The 20,032-nt window shown below is 36.7% G+C and overlaps 1 protein-coding gene across 4 annotated transcripts in view; it reads right to left on the reverse strand.

Annotated features, from left to right (window-relative positions):
• Positions 1 to 291: 291 nt before the first annotated feature.
• LOC108102888 (sex determination protein fruitless-like) overlaps positions 292 to 20,032 on the reverse strand; it is a 123,644-nt gene continuing 103,903 nt past the window's right edge. For 3 of the 4 annotated variants that reach the window (XM_017208087.2, XM_017208090.2, XM_017208089.2), the window contains exons 5-8: positions 18,242 to 19,957; positions 18,011 to 18,139; positions 4,047 to 5,019; positions 292 to 3,308 (exon numbers count right to left, since the gene is read on the reverse strand). In XM_017208087.2, the coding sequence (XP_017063576.1) occupies positions 3,157 to 3,308; positions 4,047 to 5,019; positions 18,011 to 18,139; positions 18,242 to 19,957 (2,970 nt within the window). In that variant the 3' untranslated portion in view covers positions 292 to 3,156. The remainder of the gene's footprint in view (positions 3,309 to 4,046; positions 5,020 to 18,010; positions 18,140 to 18,241; positions 19,958 to 20,032) is intronic. The other variant, XM_017208091.2, reaches the window with a different exon arrangement.

Raw genomic sequence — 20,032 nt, forward strand, 5'->3', positions numbered from 1 at the left:
TTTAGTTTTTTTTAGCTTGATTATGTTGGATAAATTGTTAATGCAGAGTATCCGTTGTGTTTGCTTTCGTTATAACATCACAATTTATTGAATTGATGCCTGTTGCTCTTCTACTTCTACTTCCAACCGCCTACCTCCCAACCCCCCTCCTAAAAAGTCCACTAATACTGCATGAGAAAAGTAAGCCAACAACAAAGGTGAAAATGGGCAACGCTTTTCCATTTCGCTTTTCTAAAATGCAAAGCAAATAATTTTCTTCTCTCTTCTCTTTTGTTTTTTTTTTGTTTTTTGTTTTTTGTTTTTGGTTAAATATTTTTTTATTAATTATTTACTATTCTTGTAATGCTATCACAGCCAAATTGTTTAATCCAAAAGTTTTTGTGTGTTTGTTTCCATTTTTTGCGTTTTTTGTTTGTTTTGCCAAAAAGTTTTCGCTTTTTTATTTTTTTGGTTTAAAATTTAGAATTTTGAATTTTGCCTAGCGTGCTTATAGTGTGCGTTTGTTGTTGCTTTCTTTTTTCTTCTTAATATCTTTCTTATTTAAAAATTTGTTAATTTTTTTCTGTTCCCAATTCGTTGCCAAAAAAAAAAAAAAAAAAAAAATTGAATTGAGAAAAAATCTTTGCCCCAACCGCAGTTAATTGATTATATATTTTCCTCGATTTAAACGCTTTTAGCCCTAGCCACAAAAGTTTTTCACAAACTTCCTTGGTTTTGTGTTTATTTTTTTTTTTTATAGATAATTGTTTTGTTTTCATTTTGTTTATAATTTTGAGATCGATTTGCATTTCTTGTTGTTTCGTTTGCTGTTGTTGTTGCCGGGCTAAGCACTTCTTAATTGGATGGAAAAGGTTTTCTCAGCGAGAATATTCAGAGCTTCGTCTTCCCTTCAAGCCAAAGTACAGAGAAGAATTCGTGATAACGTGATAACACAAAAAAAGTTCTATAATTACTTATAAGCTTGCCCTTCTGCTTTAGTTACTAGCACATTTCATTATCGAAAAAGCCAAAAGGGTTTGTGGTTTTCTTTTTTTTTCTTTTCTTTTCTTCAAAGCAAAGTAAACTTGGTAAACAAAAATTAGAAAAGTAAAATATGTGAGTTTTTGGGTGATCTTTAAGCCAAATCTTCTGTTTTCTTCGCTACAGCCTACACTTAGTTGGTATTCCTAGTGTGTGTTGTGTGTGTGTGTGTGGTTGTTTTTTTTCCCTCTACTACTCATATACATATATATATATATTTTTTGGTTTATGTATAAGATTTATATAAATATCGTTAAGATCACAGATATTCTATGTAATTCTGCTGCTGCTGCTGTTTCATTATCATTTTCTTACTTTTTTTTCGCTTTCAAATTTTATCTGAATTCCAAAAAATGTCTCATTTCGGGTTTCTGCATCTGGTTTTATATAGATATATAAATATTGTATATAGATATATGTATATGTTACTGTATATAATAAGTTCTGTGAGTGTACAATATACGCGTGTGTGTGTGTGTGTGTGAGCGAGGGGGGTTCAGGGGTTGCCTAAAGTTGCACTAAACTCACTATCGAAAAGAGTCCTCTATATAGCGATTCGATCTGTAGCCGATCCAGCCTGTTTTTCTTTTGGTTTCCTTTATTTCTTTGTTGTTGTTTGGTGTATTTTGTAGGGGGGATATGTATGTTCTACTGCGTTCACTTGTTCGAAAAAGTTAAAACCGAAGTCGCACAAAAGTATGCTACATTTGATGAATTTGCTTAAATTTCGGATGTGTCCCCCAGTTCACTTTGCTTTTACTCGAATTTGGATTGTTTTGATGGTGTTGTTGTGTGTGTGTGTGTGTGTTTTCATCACCAGTTCACTTTGCTTCTACTGATTTTTGAGAGTGTGTGTCTGTGTTTTTGTTTTGCTAGTGTTATGGGGGCTGGAGAAGGGGAGGGGGGGAGTTTTATGTTTACTTTAAGCTACTTTAACGCTTTATTATCATCGTCAACATTCTACGTTATCGGATCCTTCGGCTTCGGCTGCTACTTAAAAAGTTACATCACGTGTGTTCACTGTTCTTTTCATTACGTTTATGTTTATCGTTATCGTTATCGCTAAATCGCTATTGTTTAGCATTACTAAATCGTATTCAATTAGATCAATTTTTATCATCATATATAGGTTTAGCAATTTTTTATGTTTTTTTTCTTTCTTCAAAGTATTTTTTGTAAATTTCTTTTCACTTTTTCTTTTTTTTGCGCTTTTTCATTCTTGCCTATATGTCTTACATTCTCTAACATATACTTTTGAAAAATATATATATCATATATATATGTATATATATATCATTTTTATTAGATTCCTGCTACAACTCTCACGCTCGCCTTAGCTGTTCTTCTCGTTCTCTCTATTCTGCCTGGGTAGAAAAAACGTTACTCATTCTTCTTTTTTTTTTCATGCCATCCAAAAAAAAAGGGAATATATATATATCATTCCCTCATAGTTTTTTCTGTCTCCAAAGACTCATCCTGTATCATCATCATCTTCCCTATCATCATCAAAAAAAAAACAAGTTTGCTTCTTGGTATAAACTTCAACAATTCGACAATATGCTGCTATATAATTATTGTATATAATGTATATATTAATATATATATATATAGATGTTTTGTGTACGGTTATAGCCTGCCTGCTCTATTGTGTCTGTGTGTGTGTAAGTGTGTTGGTGTTTTGCTGTCTCTTTCCTATTTGCTAGAGTTTCTGTTCGATCAGAACTTTTCGAACTGATGCCTCGTTTTACATAATTAATAAAATATATACATATGTATATACATGGATTCAACGGTATATACATATATGTGGTTGTGTGTGTGTCTGTGTGTGTATTGGGCTGGGTTGGTGTATGTTGGTGTTTTGTTTTGTTGTATTGGTCTCTCCTCCTCTTCTTCCTCCTCATATTCCTGCTTTATCATTTTCCTCCTTAAGTAAGTCAAAGTTCTTGTTTTGGATCGTCCTCATCAATTGTTGTTGTAATTGAAATTGTTGGTGTTGTTGTTGTTGTTGTTGTTGGTCGTGGTGTTTTGCAAATAGTTTGCATTGTTGTTGTTATTGTTGCTGTTGTTATTGTTATTATTATAATAGTAATAGTAGTAATAATAATAATTTAATAACAAACTAAAATCGTTTCACTATTGCGGCAACTCATCCTTTGTATCGACCGGGCTGCTGGGTGACAAAAACTTGCGCACATATTTCGGAAAATGCGTTTTCTCGTGCGCCTTGAGTATCGTTGAGCGCGAGAATGTTTTCCCACACATATTACATCTGAATGGCCGTTCGCCTGCAAAGTTCGATTTCCCCGAAACGGGTACAAGGAAATCAAGGAGATAGGTTTCGATATAGATATATATATAATAGATAATGTGTATTTTTGGTGCTGAGAATGGAGAATGGTTGGATGGTGAGGGATGATACGTCATGGTTTCCTAACAAAAAGTTCCTTTTTAATTGTTTAGTCAAAGACATTTGGAATTATACTAAGAAGAAATTCATGGTTAATGATTAAAATCTAAACTGAAGTCACTCAAATGGCTGTTTTGGTCCTTTTATGAAACCTTAATATTTCAAAAATTGGTATATTTCAAATGCTTTGGATAATATCTTTGTGGAATCACATTGATAAATAAAATATCAGTTTTGTCACAAACTTGGTTATTTGAATTTTGGTTTGTTAAGCAAAAGGAACCTGAATAAATTATTAACACTTATTCATAGGTCGTTATGTGACTAAAAACGTAAAAGAAGGAGAAGTACTTTCTGTTATTTCTTAGGGATTTGTACGTTTTACTCTATCAGAAGGTCGTATACGTGATTTTCCACTATTTATAGTATCTAAATATTACTAATAGTTAATATTACACTTTCTTTAATTTAAAAAGTTGAACTAAACTTCGACTAATTATTGGCATGATTGTCAATATAATAAAAGGAACTTTTAGGGCGATAAATGATATGATATGATAAGAATCAGGGGGTGAATCGATTAATAAAATCGATTATCGTAAAACTATTGACTTACCGGTGTGCACGCGACAATGATCTTTCATGTGGTGGCGCAGCTTAAACGCTTTGCCACAAAACTCACATTTAAATGGTCGATCACCTGTATGTACCGACAAATGCGTGATCAGTGATGTAACATCGGGAAAACTTTTAGCACAGAACTTACACATGACAACACTATTCGGATCACTGGACGCGGCGCCCAGCAGCGACGCTGATTGCGATTGTGCTGCGGCCGCCGCTGCCGCCGCCGCCGCTGCTGCTGCTGCCGCTGCGGCAGATGTTGATGGCGACAAAGAGCCAGTGGCTGTACCGCCACCACTGCCACCACCACCACCACCAACGCTGCTACCGCCACCGCCGCCGCTGCCACCCGTTAACGCTCCAGCCCCCGATCCGCTGCCACTGCCGCCGCTACCGCTTCCTAGCATCAGGCCACCGCCATTTCCAGCGGATGTGGCCAAACGGACCACAGCTCCCTGACCACCAACACCACCACTAACAATGGCGCTTGCATCCAGGCAACTGGCCGTCAAACTTTGGAACGCCGCTTCCATATCAATGCCAAAGGCAGCAGCAACCGCTGCAACTTGTTCCTGTGTATCACTGCCGGAAGTTGCCGCCATTGCGGCCGCGTTCATCTGGAAGGCAAACGGCGATGGTAGACCGGCGGCGGCCATATTGAGATCGCCAAGGAGATGCGAATGAAGCAATGCCGTTGTGGGCGGTTCACGGAACTCGAGCGTCTTCAGTGAGTGCGTCAGCAGGTGGCGGGTGAGTTTCGATTTGTTGGGGAAGGCCATGTGGCAGTAGAGGCACGGAAACATGTGCAAAGGCGGCGGCGGGGGGCTGTGTGGGGTACGCTGCTGCTGCTGTTGCTGTTGGTGCAGCAGAGCGGCGGCTGCTGCGGCCGCTGAGGCACCGCCCGCCCCAACGCCCACAGCGTGTGGTGGGGGCTGTTGTTGTTGGTGGGGCGATTCGGACGTTTCCTGGAACAGACACCAAACAAAAATCCAACATCAACTTCTTTACTTGCTTTTCTTTCGGTTTTTTGGTAATTTTTTTTTTGGCTTGGTATTTTTTTTTTATATAGTTTCGGTATTTTGTCTAGGTTTTTGGTATATATAGATTTTTTTTTCTTGGATTTTTTTCAGTTTCAGTTTTTGCTGGCAATCGATTTGAATTCTCTAGTTTTAGCATCACCTCTCTGCTGATTTTTTGAATTTTTGCTTTTCTTCGTTTTCTTTGTCTTTGGCAAAACTAGTATTTTCTAGTATTTTTTGTTTTCTAACGGAAACCAAAAAAATAATCATAAAATTATTCGTTTACTTGGAGTGAGAGAGAGATAGAGAGAGAGAGAGTGTAAGAGAGAGAGAGAGAGAGAGTTATATATAGGATGTTCCAAAACTAAGACAACGTAAATTATGCATTTATAAAAAGAAGATAATCACAGAGTATTTATTTACTTCGGCAACTTGCTCTCCTTACATCGCTTTCGTGAAAAAATAAATCAACGTTGGAACTCTAGTATTTAAATTGTACATGAGAGATAGTTGGGAGAGAGGTTATAAGGAAAATTAGGAAAAAAAAAAACAAATTACAAACTTTACAATTGTCGAGGTAAGAAAAATAATAAGAAAAAAACAGAAAAATTAAGGCAAGGAACTGAAAACGGAATCAATGTATGTCATCAAGGAGAAGAATGGAAAACTTATGGGGGGGCCGCCGCCTATTTGGCAGGCCCACAGCAATGCTCTCCTCCGGCTCTGCGCCTCTCCCTACTCCAGCTCTGGCTCTGGGTCTGGACCAGGTTTTAGGCCTTGGACCAGACCTCTAAACCATGGCCGAGTGCTTTAAACGTGTCTCAAACCGTTGGATGGATGCCAAAAAAACAAGAGGGGGTTTCAGCATTTGACTTTCGTTGTGTATTTCATTTGTTGTTCTTTTTTTTTGTCATTTTCATAGTTATTGCTTTACAAGAATTGCATTAACAAAGTTTCTGGTATTTATATATCATTTTTGGTATTTTTAGTATTTTTTTTTTTTGTTTTCAAGAAGTTGAATTTCGATTTTTGTTTGGGCGTTGTTCGAAAAACGTCGCATAATCGTACGTTAAATATTGATAAAGCTTTTTCATTGCTTTCCTTTTTGATTTTGGTTTTACATTTAGCTTTTTGTGTTTTTTTTTTTAATATAGTTTTTGTTTTTGTGTAAACTTATTGTTAAAAATTGTTTTGTTTTGTGGTATTTTTTTTGCTTAAATTTGACGTTTTGATCAAGGTTCTGATCAATTTTGGAACGCGGTACGCTTTTTTCGATTTTAAAGTTTAAATTTTTGGTTGAACAGTGATTTTTTTCGTAATTGCATTGGATTGTCAAATCATAAACAAAAAAATTTTGGGGTTTGGGTTTATTCATTCGCCTGGCAACAAGTTGAAGGTAAAAACTTGAACTAAACTAAAATGAAAAAAGAGCTTTTACATCACGCATACCTTGCATATTTATGTTTTTTTTTTAAATTTTGAAAAATTGGAAAGCAAATTTTGTTTGCCTTAATTTGACAATTTTGCGCACGAAAAAAATCAATACAAATCATAATAGTTCTAAATCTGTACATAAATGTCCATAAAATGCTTAAACAAAAAGAGTAAAATTTGGAATAAAAAACAAAACGAAAAAAACATACAAAATTTTGGGTTATTGGAGAAAACAAACTCTTTTTTTTTTTCTGTGGGGGGCCAAATCGTGTTTTTTGTGTTTTACAAATTTCGTGTGTTTCAAAAAAAGTTTTATATCAAAACAAACAAAAAAAATGCAATTGGAAAATAAGTTAAATAAAATCGAATCAGTATTAGGTAGCTTTCTTTTCACTTAACTATTTTCAAGAAGTTTTTCCATATATGCCGCACTCTTTTCATCGTATTGAACTCAAATATGGTCGAATGTTACAGTAAAAAAAAAAAAACACAAAAATAAAAGGCACATTGACTCTTACGAATGGTTATACAAGTCATGGGAAATGTTCATTCAGCACAGCCAAGTTCAAAAAACGCAGATCAACTTCTTGACAATGTCAATATTTATCAAATCAAAATAAATGTTAAAAAACAATCAACATTTTTCTTTTCTCTTATCACATTTCTTTTTCTTACTCAATTTTTTTTTTCTTTTCAATATCTTTTTCATTTTTTTCTTTTTGTAATATTTTTAAAATATATATGGCACAACGAAAAACAAAAAAAAAGTGCAATCAAAAGGCAATTAATTAAGAAATTAAGTAAGAAGGGGGAAAAAGGCAATGAAGAATGAGGATAAATCAAGGACGGAAGAAATGAAAAACAAGTGAAAAAAAACGATTTGCGGATTCGAGGATCCAATTTTAGCCCTAAAGCTGAAGAAATCTGCGCACAAAGTACTATTATCTTTATGGTTGGACGACTTAAGGGGGGGAGAACGATCGAGTTTCCATATCTTAAACATAGTTTGGTGGCACAGTTGCAGTTGAGTCAGGTATTACATACATTAACTTAGGCGTACGAATATATATATTAACGAGTATATATCGTACGTATGGTATGTATATATATACCTAGAGAAAGAGACAGATCTTCAGACTTATACGTATGGTATATATGCTATGGTATCATCAGGTGTGGCACAACATTTAGTTCAAAGAAATTCGGATTAACAAAAAAAGAAAAATAAAAAGAAATCGACACACACACACGTATATACTCAAAACACACATACGTATCTTTGGGGGATTGTTATCCTTTCGATAATCGATAAACAATATTCGATATTCGATATCTGATATGTCTTTACTTGAATAGAGCACAACAACGATAAATGATATGGAAGGAAACAGAGGCAGATATATTATGTATACATACGATTAAGTTTTTTATATAGTAAACACAAAAAATTGAACGACAGAGAGAAAGAGAGACAGACAGAGCGATTTTCGATTATTAATTAGAAAGAGATAGTTTAAGAAATAGATGTGAAAATCGAAGATAAACCAGAATAATCAAAACGAAAGTACACAACAACATCAATTCCAAAAGTAGAGTAAAAGAGACAGACAATTAGAGCATAGAGCACAGTAGTTAACAAAAACACAAAATATATCTATAACAGAAAGAAAAAAACAAACATTAAAACACACACATTGATTAAGTTTAATTCCATCAGCCAAAAGTGAAAATATAATGATTTAAGAAAATAATGATTTTAATTCAATTAACTCTTTCAGTAGATTTCATGTAAATTTTTAGACTTTTTGAGTAGCTTAAATCATGTTAGAAATCATATGATAGCAGTGTTGATCTTTTTTATAAGTTTTTTTAAATCCTTTGACTAAAAAATAGCAGATCTAAGTGATCTTTAAAGTTATTATTTCATGATTTTATGTTTTTGTTTATCCTGTTCTGAGTTTTTGTCTAATTAAAGTGGTTTGTGAATGAAGATGTTTGCTTACTAAAAGGATCTTTTTGAAGAAATTTTTCGGATTTTTATAAAGTTGAAGGCGAATATCAAATAATTGAATGCCAATTTTTAATGAAAAAACATTTTCTTGTAATAAATTTTGCATTGCTAAATACTTTCACTTTCTTTTCTTACTTTTTAACTTTTAACTTTATAAACTTTGAATATAGAAATGATTAACAGACACATGAATCTACTATTTAATGTCTTACGATCAGTTCGAAGAATCGAAAAATCAACAAATTGAATTTATATTTAAAAGGATAACAATACACACAGATATTGGCTAGGTAAAACACGGAAATCATGATTAGAAATCATAAATGAACGACAAAGAAAAGATGTAAAAATTGATATATGTTTATAGAGAGAAATGAAAGACATTTAGCTTATGGAAAAATAGAACACACACATTTACCATTTACATAAACGAACAACGAACGAACGATTTATGGTAAAAGCGTTCCACATTTAGATAATACATATATATCGTTTGAAAAAAATAGTATTATATAGTAGTATATGTTATGGTCGAGTGTGATTTTTGTGGGTGTGTGTGAGAGTGGCGTATGTTGGTGTTGTGTGTATGTATTATGTTTGTGTGTGTGTTAGTTCGATTTAGTTTTCTATAATTTTTAATTAGGTTGTTTTCTTTTTTTTTTATTATTTTTCTATATTTCTTTTTTTGTTTTTCTTTTTCTTTTTGGTTGCATTTCTTCTTGACTGTAATTTTCTTTTCTTGTGGTTTTGTTTTTCTTTTTTTTTTATATATTTTTTTGCGGTTATGTTTATGTTTAAAAAAACACCAAAAGCGCTTTAGTACGATTCTTTGTTTTTGGTTGATAAATTAATGCAGTTTTTATATATATATATATTGAGGTATATATATGTCGGTTATATCAATTGCACAACGTTCAGATCTGGACCCCTCTCTTGTTTTTATATTTGATGGAGAATTTGTGGTTTCTTTTTTTTTTTTATATATATATAGCTGTTCCGTATTCGTATTGATTAATAATATTAAAAGCACAACACACAGTTTGACACATTGATAATAATAATATTGATATAGATAGAGACAGAGACACAAAGAGAGCGAGAGAGAGATATAGAGAGAGAAATAGACAGATAAAGTGATACACACAGAGCGAGAGCGAGATAGATAGTAAGTTAAGACAGAGATAACAAGTTTAATAGCACAAAGTATTACATTTACAAGTTTAGTTTTTAAGTGAAATCAAATTAAAAATTGGGTTAAATCTTATTCATTTTAAGCTAATTTTAACGCAAAGAAAGGAAAAATATTTGATTTTGGGAATCGGTGGGATCGTATATATATAATATATATTTGGAAGTGGAGGTACGGTCCAAATTTTGTGCAGCGAATTTTGTTCACATTTACAGTTTTTAGTTTGTCAAATTTTTGCGGTTATAGGGGGATTTTTTTGTTCAATTTTGTTTCTTTACAAAGCGCAAAATTAAAATATAATTTTTTTCTTTTAGTTTAGTTTGGCCAAAATGTTTGACGGGTGTAATGGCTTTTGATTTCTTTTGATGAATTTTGAAAAAAAAACATGCAGAATATATACATAATTATAATATTTCTACCGAATGATGAGTTGAGGATGTGAGTTTGTGTGAGATTGTGATCTTAAAGCTACATAAATTATAATTGAAATAATAATTATTACAATTTGCTGTTGTTGCAGTTGTTTTTAGGTATGACTTTGACTAACTACCTTTAATTCATTGAATTTAAGTACCTTTTGTAATATAGCCTGCTTCTGCTACTACTTAATTCCTGTTAGCCTTTAGCCATTTTGTAAAAGTTTTCCCATAAATTTAACTGTGCCCAGCTGTTCGAAGGTGATTCAAGGGAGGTGGGTTTGCCCCACAAGCTTTAAGGGAGATTACTAGACCGATGCACCAGTAACTTACATCCACTGATGTTGCGTGATTTCTGCCTGGCAAAAAGACAGAGGCAAACAGGCCAGCAGCAAATAAACAAACTTTCCATTAGCCAAATTGCAGTTTTTGGCCTCTCCCGCTCTTGGTAGCGGATTATTGAATAACCCCAGTGCAGGGTCCACCAAATCTGGGTCACCACAAGCAAATGCCAAACAAAAAACAAAAAAAAAAAAGAAAACCAAATACAAAATGGTATTCTGAAAATGGCCAAAAAGTCAAGACGTAAGTCGATGAACCTCTTCGATTCGATAGACCAAGAGTTCAACGTGCCTACGCCTAATGAAGTGATTATCTGGTCCTTCGAGCCGCTTCCTCTTGAACCTCCAACGATTTTCACCGATTTTGCTCGGCTTTCCCAAAGAACTCCAGACGCACTCCACACCTGGCTTCTGCTATGTGCCACATTGCAGTAAAATGTCCTGCGTGATGCACTCGAAGAAAGTATGATAGGGAATAAATTCGTTACATCTCTTTTTAAAAATGGGCATTTTCTCTAACTTCTCTAGTGACTTTTCCTAACTTCTTTTCAATACAATTAATAAGTGTTTTCTGAAATTGACTGAAAGTCAATTTTTGATTTCCCGAAACTAAGATAACCTTTAGCAGGGAACTCATTTTCGAGTGTGCCGTTGTAGTCATCAACGTCTCCACCTCTTTTGGGGCCGTCTTGAGTCCCGACGACTTCGTCATCATCATCATCATCGTCATAGTCGTGTCGTCGCCGCAATAATAATCAAATATCGATCGATGTGCGTCTGGTTTTGGTTGCTGCCCCTCTTTGGCTTGCTTCTTTTTCTACGAAAAATTTTCGACGGTCGTCGGCCTTTTCTTGTTCATTTTGATGCCGTTTTGTGGGGCTCTTTAAGCCTCACACACACACACACATCCTCGAACAACCTCAACCTCGACCCCCATTTTTTGTTGCCTCCTCCGCCCGTCACATTTTAATAAAAGCAAATTTTTAATGAAAACTCTCTTGGGTCTGCCTTGCCTTTTTATGGTGCATGAGAGGAGGATGCACACATTTCTATAAATATATATATATATATACTCGTTGTATATTTTTCAGCTGGTTTGTTTGCATTTGGTGCGCTTAATTATTTTCTCTTTTTTTTGTGTAATATTTTTTTGAAGGTCCCTTTCATTGCAATCAAAAAATAGACGCAATAGATGACGCATATAACGCATCTGGCAAATATTGCGGAAGCTCATAGAAGTTGGGCTGGCTGGCTGTGTGAGAGCATCAGGAAGGAGGACTATTTCAAATATATTCCTCAATGCTCTTCCTATTTTTTTCGTAATATTTTTGCACAAATTATTATGTATTGTTATAATTTCTTTTTTTATTTCGCATTTTTTTGTGAGTCCCGTTTGGATTTTTGGAAAGGGTTAGGCGGAGCAGAGCCAGAAGTTGGCAGAAGAGCTGCATTGATATATATTTATGGCTAGGCTATGGCGTTTTTACAGCCTGCATATATATATATATATATTTGGTGTCTTTTTTTTTTTTGTAGATTCGTGGAAGTGGCAATCTCTGCGCTTTTCACTCATTTTTTTTGTAATAAAAAATATATATATAAATGCATAGGATGTGTGTATGTGTGTGTGTGGGAACAAAACAAACAGTCCAAGTCATGGAAACAAACTGGGAAGAGGGAGAATCATCCTATGACGAACCCAATCCAAACGAGACAAAAGTCAGACCTCAAAGAGTTCGCATTGATGGAAGTTCAAGAGCAGCTTAGGGCAGGGGAAATGGTGACCCCATGGGGTAATCTAGGAGATATTTGGTGTTATTTTTTTAGGAGCTTGATTTCGTAATAGGGATACTCAGTATTAATCTAAAAAATCAATTAGAAATGATGTATGAAACATAAATTTGATTTTCTATCTCTATTAGCCTTTTTCTTTAAGCCAAATATGGCTTTTTTATTGAAAATTATTTTCTATTATGAAAATCAACAAATACTATTATAATTCGAATTTTGTTTATTCCATTAAAGTCTTAAAATTATCCACAACTTCAGACGTTCACTTTAACCTTCGATCTGCTTTTGAAAATCTGATTTATGCTTAGACTTTAATGTCACATAAAAACTTCAAATCTCCCATTATATCAAAAGATATTTTCCAACCCATGATCTCTTTCCTCCAAAAATTGTAATTCGGTTACCTTTAAGGCTATTTGAATTTTGCATTGAAAAGGCTTAAAGTCGGGCGGGGGCTATTAGCAGTTTTGTAGCTTCATTCCCCCTTTGTTTAAGCCGAAATAAAAACCGGGTAAATCGGCAAAAGGGGAAAGGAAAGTAAAGGGGGTGCAGTGAGGGGCGTTTGGCCCACCAAAAAGCACTTGAAAAACTTTGCAATCAACGCAGCGCGGGGCATCGAGCGCTGATTACAATGCCCTGGCAGAGAAGTCGCCGTCGCAGTTGCAGCACAAAATGTGCAATGTGCGTAAGGAGGCGGGGTGGCCGAAGGGGCGGGGCAGCTGATGCTGATGTTGATGCCGCTGCTGCCCCACACACAATGCAATATATTTTCGCTTTGGCATTTGTTGCGTTTTGGCAGCATTTTTTGTTGTTGACTCTTACTTTTTTTTTGCTTGATTTTTTGTTTATTTGTTTGGATTTCCGCTGCCTCACAAAAATCTTTTTTTTTTGTTTTTTTCGTTTGTGCGGTTTTTTTTTGTGCATTGCATGATTGACAGTTGCCAGGCATTGATGGAGGCTTAGAGTGGCGGTGATGGAGACGAGGTGACCCGCCCTCCAACTGCAATACCTAAATGCATTCAGTCAAAAGTTGTGCGAAAGCCTCCGAATAAAAATATTAAAAAATATACATATATATGTATGTCTGTGAGTGTATATCCCCGTATATCCCCGGCATTTATATACAAACATAAACAAATCCATGTGCATACGAACACAGTGGCGGTAAAAATAACATAGCAACGAATTTTAAATGGAAATATTAATGTATTCCTAATGTTTATATTTGTTTTTATCAAATTTTTCAGTCTGCTATTTTCTTGTTGTGAAAAAGTTTTTTAACGATTTTTTTTTTTATGAATTTTAAATAATCAATCTAGAGTTTTCAAAATTTATACATTATGTTGGAAATTAGTATTTAGTAATATTTTTTAATAAAAATTTAAGGTTTTAAATCAAAACAAACCACAATTTACCTCATATTTAAGCTTGAATATAAATGCGAATTTGATAAGTTTAGGGACAACATGTTTTTGGAAAGAAAAACTTCAAATATATTTTTAATAATGCCCCTGAAAGCCAGCCAGCCCCCCAAGTCCTTAATGTTTGAAAATTTAGGAAACTTTCCTCTCTGAATTCCTAATATTTTTGCCTTGTTTGTCCGAGCGTTCATATTACGCATACGCAATGTAGACGGCAAACAAACAACGCAAATGCTGACAAGGGCAGGTGGTGGTACTTCCCGGGAGGGAGGGGTGTTGCTGCCAGGGGGTTAAGGGGCTCGAAAAGGGGAACAGTGAAGGGGACACGACTCATAAAATGCAAGCACAGCAGCGGTGGCGCGGCGACAGTTGAGAGGGCCAGCCTAAAGGTATGCTATGAAAAAATTGCATAAGAGCAGCAGCTCGAAAAACAAGAGGTAACAGGAAAAAAAAAATAAAAAAGAGGAACGCATTTGTTTCAAAATTAAATACTCATAGGCATGTGTGTGTGTGTGTGTGTTTTGGTGTACCTGTATGTGTAGAAAAGAAAGCAAAAAGAAAAAGAAAGCAAAAGTTGTTGGTTTTGTGCGTTGATTTTTGTTTTGGTTTTGTTTTCACTGCAACTCCCCTCGTTATAATCATTTCTCCACTTCTCCCTCTGGTTTTCCGTCACTAAAGTCGAAAAGAGCGAAGAAGAAGAAGACGAAGGGTGGATGGGGAAAGGAAAGAACGGAGAACGGAGAAAGGAGTGCAAGGCAGTAAGGTAAAAAAAAAAGAAAGTGTAAAAGCAAAAGTATTTATTATGCGGCAATGGCTTGGAGAGGCCTACAAGAGGCCTGAAAAACATCAGAGTCAACGAATTGCAGCGCACAAACACACACAAAGTCGCATATCTGCTATACACTGAAAAAATAAACTTATTTTTCATATTAAAAAAATAATATGACCGTTAGGTTAAACTAAAAGTTCCTAAGACAAATTTAGAATATTTTAAAGTTACAATACTGAATTTAAAATTTTGTTTAATTTTCAAGAGTTTATATTTAAATATTTTTCGTCCCTCACACTGATACTTCCATACACACATACTGGCGCATTCGGCGTCAACGTCCGCAACTCGAGGCGACTGCCACTTTTTTGTTGCCTCCTTTTGGGCTTTCTTTTTCCCAAGCTTTCTTTTTTAGATAAATTTTTATTTGAATTTATGCATGTGCGTCTCCCAGCGAGAAAGGGACCGATAGAAAGAGTGAGTGAAATGGAAAGATATAGGGGGAATGGGATATGGCAGAGTAAAATCGTTGGAGATGCATATACACATATAATGAACACCATGTAATGTTCCAGCAGACTTCCTAAAAAGTTTTTTGCGAAAGTTATCGAAAAAAGGGGATTGCTAACATTTTTTTTTGGTTGCCCACAGAAAAAACTATTTACAAATTTTTAAGTCTGGGGTTCAAATTAAATACTTTGAAGTATTATTAAAGCTAAGTTTGCTTATAGGAACTGCCTTTTAAAGGAAGTTTTTTCTGAGGATTTCATGCTTTTGATTTAAGTTAATTAAAGATCAAGATTTTATCACTATAATCCAGAAACTTCCATTCGTGCTGCACCGCACAAGACCATAACCTTTATGACAAGTCAACACTGTGTGGGAGACTTGAATTTTAATTTTCCAGATTATTTTTTTAGGCTCTTTTGGATTTTTTGACAACATTTCCGCTGGCTTGGCCCATCTGGGGCCTGTCATCCAGCTTTTGCCACCCCGAATTGTCCCCTCCTTCCCACCCTCTTAGACTTGTCAAGCGTTGCAACAAAGTGCGTTATGCATATATAACAATTTTACTTTTTTTTCTTCTTTGCTGACTTTTTGCACTGCTCTGAAGTAGGAAAAGCGGGCAGAAGAGCCTGTGGAAAACATAAGAAAAACGACAGTGGCTACTCGTGTTCCTTTTGCTTTCATTCTCCTACACTTTTTTTTTTTTTTCTTATTTTGCCCACATTTTTCGCGTTTATCCCTGTTGACGAAAATTTTTCGCTTAAAAAGAATGAGTAGAAGATGTAGGACGGGGGCGGGAGAAGAAGGCCTTGGGGTTGGAGGGAAATGTAATGTGAAAATATATTTTGCCGGAAGCTAAATGTTTTGCCAGGGCGAGTACAGTTGTGCTTGCCGTGCACCCAAAAGTATGCATTACATTCACATTTTGAATGCAAGCAAAAAATTAGTGGAGACAACCGTCACCCAAAAAGAAGCGACGCGGAATGCCTTGCTCGCACTGAAAGGAAAAAATCCAAACAAAATATATTCAATATCGAGGTACCCACACACAGTCCAGTAGAGTATTTCTTAGTTGCTTTTTTCATCCTTTCTTTATGTTATTTTATTCACTTCCCTTTGTTTGTCCTATTGCAACATGCGACAATTTTTCTTATTGTTTGATTTGAATATTTGATTTGGTTTTTATTTTATTTATATATGTATATATATATATATATATACAGCGGTCTCAAATAGTAAATGCACGGATATGGGAAAGGCTGGCGGACTAGATGGGAAGCGGCCAGTGTACACACTGCGTATACTCTATTTGCTTAATAATTTGCCAGAAATTTCCATTATTTACTTAAGTCTCAGCGGTATTTTCTGACAGTCTTTGTCAAGCGATTAGGGTTTAGTATTTGGTAAAAAATTTACCAAAAATTTATGAAATTTGTTGCGTTTTTTCCAAAAATGAAGTTTGTTTTAAAGATTTGATTTTTCATATCTTTAAAATATAATCAAACCTTCGTAGGCTTTTAAATGCTAATTTTCCAAATTTTCAACTTCAAAACTAGCTCTATTTTCCCCTTGTCTAAATCACCTTTTCCCCAAACTCTATCATAGGGAATCCCCTTGTCGAAAGCATTTTTTGATCATTTTGTCGAGAAGGCCTGGACAATGCCGCCTCTTCTGACAGCCATATTGAAAATTATAGTGTCGTAAACATGCAACTGCAACAACAGCAACAGCATTGGTGGCAAATAAAAAATTAAATTAAAATAGAGAAGAGAAGAGAACAAAGGGGAAGAGGAAGGGGCGGGCGGAGGACGGAAGAAGGACCTCGAACAGAACATGGCCAGTAAATAAATAATACAAACAAAAAATTCCAGGGGTATGGAAGTTAAAAAGTGGAATGGGGAATAGGAGAGGAGGACACAAAATTGCAAACGGAAATTGCCAACAATGTGTGGCAAGTGAAAAGTGGAAGTGGCCCACAAAACGAAGCGATAAAAAGTCAACTACCAACGAAATAAAACCAAAACACAAAATTCTATCAACTGTGCGAAAACTTATGGCATTGGGTGTGTGTGTTTTAAGGTGTGTGTAAGTGTATGTGAGTGTGTGGGAAATTTACAGAGATAGATATATATATATTTACATATATAGAAAGATATATACGACAACAACAACATTGATTACAACATACACATAGATTGGATTAACTAACAAAATTACACAGACACTTATCGATATAGACATTGAGATAGAGAGATAGACAGAGTGTGAAAGAGTTAGCTATCTAAATGTAGAGAGAGATAGATACAGAGCGCTACACATTAAACAAAAGTAAGTTAACTATATAGAGCTAGGAAACTGAACAACTAACATTTGATATTTGTTTTTTTTTTTTGTTTTCGGTTCTCAAATTACTTTAAAGGAGTTTTTTTCCAAACTGAATAGAAAAAAGAAAAACTTTACTTTCTTAGATTGGGAAAAACTTGATATTTATATATATATATAAGGGCATAGATATAGATGGATAAGATATATATATATATATTTATATAGATATATATGTATGGGTATTATATATATTATATGATGTATATAAAAAATTCATAGACAAAGAACACGACGAAGAGCAAAAATATATGTTGAGTTTTGATTTTGTTTTCATTTTGCATTTGTTTTTGGATTTTGTATTTTGTTTTTGGTAATTAAATATATAAATATGGTATATATAGAATGTATATATATATATATAAGAACAGACAGAGAGAGAGAGATAGAGAGAGAGAGCAATACTTAAGATAGAGCTTATACATATAGAAATGGAGTCGGATCGAGCCAGATTGGGATCAAAATAGATCTTATATGCGAGACGTATCTCGGAATTCGTTATATATTATTTTTTTTTTTTAGTTTTTAGTTTTTAACCTATCGAAGCAGCAAAAGCATTCACTGAAAGGGATCTCCTGGGACTGGAGTTTCTTTTTGAATTTTGGCAAGGGAATTTGTATCGAATTTGGGGGCGGGGGTGGTCAGGGTCGAGAGTATATAGAAATCGCTGACTTACCGACTCGTGGGAGGCGCGGTAGTCAAGGTCGCCGCCCAGGCCGCCGCCAGCTGATGCCGAACGCTGTTGCATGTGTCTGCTGTGACTGCTGTTGTCATCCTCACTGCAATCGATCTCCTTTTTGAGGCTCTGTGGATTATAAACATAGTATTTATTGGTAATGGAAAAGCTAATACAGTTTCCTCTGTGACAAGTCAATGAATGAGTTGAGCTGAAAAACCAATGACTTACCAATGGCACCGATTGCACGGGCAGAAGATTGGCCACGGTTCCGGGACTTAACAGGCTGGACGAAGATGCTCCACCTCTGCCATCATTACCGCCACCGTCGCGAGAACTTCTTGACGCCGGCCGGCCGCCAGAGCCGCCAATACTGAGGTCAGAGGCGCCCGCTCCAGCTCCCTGTACCGACGACATGGCCGGTGTGGAGCGTTGCGATTCCATGGCTGCCGCTGCCGCCGATGAAGATGGCATGGTTATCAGGGGGGAAGGTATCTGGGTGGAACCAGTGGACAAATCAACGCCACCGCCGCCCGTACCGCCACTCATTTTCATATTGAGACCAAGATCATTGCTGCTGTTGTCCGCCTCATCATCATCGTCCAGATCCATTTCATCGTCGTAGTCATCGTCGAGAATTTCGCTCTTGGCAATCACGGGCATAGCTTCCTCGTCATCCGAATGCTGTTGGTGGTGCGTCGGATGATGATGGTGCTGTGGGTGTTGATGGTGCTGCGGATGTTGATGGTGCTGCGAATGGTGGTGCGTTGTATGGTGGAGCCTCTGCAAGTTTTGGTGTGCCAACTGGGCAAAGCCCCTGACCATCGCGGTGGTGGCAGTGCCCACGACAACCACATCATCATCCATATCTTCCTCATCGACATCCTGCTCCAAACGATCGTCCGCTTGTCGCTGGTGATGATGGTGATGATCTCCATCATCGTCGTCATCGTCATCTACAGCAACCACCGAATCCGCTGTACCGCCGGATGTTGCAGTACCGCCATTGCTAGCCGCTGAGGTTTTCCCACTATTAGTGTTGTTGTTGTTGCTGCTGGAGTTGTTGTTGTTATTATTATTGTTGTTATTGCTGCTACTGCCGCTGCTGCTGTTATTGGTATTGCAAGTGTTCCTGCTGCCGCCGCTTAGGTTGTTGCTGCCGCCCTGCTGCGTTCCGGCTGCTGTTGCTGCTGCACTTTTTGGCTCGACATTAGGTCTTTGAAGATCCAGTGGCGTATCCTCTTCATCTTCGTCTTCTTCCTCTTCGTCTTGACCCCTCAGCATCGTCTCCTCATTCTCGTCCAGATCATCCACCTCCTCCACATCGTCATCCTCCTCGTCTTTTAAGTTGCGACCCAACAACTCTTCGGTTAGCAGCTCATCCGCTTGATTTCTCTCTTGATCTCGGTCCTCCGTTAAATCCTCCTTGTCCGTCGGATGCATTCGGGAGGAGCGTTTAGCAGGCGTGGGACTGCAGCGATCGCTTGCCTCCCGTTTCTGTCCGCCCGATGAGGATGATGTTGCCTCCTCCGAGTGCGCAACACCGGATGTTGCTGCTGTCACCGAGGATGTTGCTGCCGTGGATGTTGCTGATGTGGCACAGGTTGCTGTTGTGGTTGCCGCCGTTGTGGTTGTACTACTACTGCCGCTGCTGCTGCTCCCCGCCGTCGCCGTTGTTGCCGCAGATGTTGCTGCTGTCGCTGCTGTAGATGCCGCCGCAGATATTGCTGAGGTTGAGGTCGATGTTGCCGCCGCCGCAGTTGCCGTTGCCGTAGCAGCCGCCGCCTGTGTTGCCGCTGTGGCATCGAGTGCTGTTGCCGGACTATCGGCCGCCTTGTGAGCGGAGCCGCCACTACCACCGCCACCCTGTGGACGCAAACGGTCCGGTTCCCGTTCGGGTTCACGCAGCGTCGTGTTCTGGTTCGTCATCTCGGCGAGGCCTTTGACCTGCAAGTTATAGGTTGATTGATTAATAAGGAAATTAGAAAGTATAGTAACTACTATGGTAGTGTGGAAATTTTC

This window comes from Drosophila eugracilis, unplaced genomic scaffold (genome assembly GCF_018153835.1).
Source record: "Drosophila eugracilis isolate 14026-0451.02 unplaced genomic scaffold, ASM1815383v1 contig_124, whole genome shotgun sequence".
Lineage (NCBI taxonomy): Eukaryota > Metazoa > Arthropoda > Insecta > Diptera > Drosophilidae > Drosophila > Drosophila eugracilis.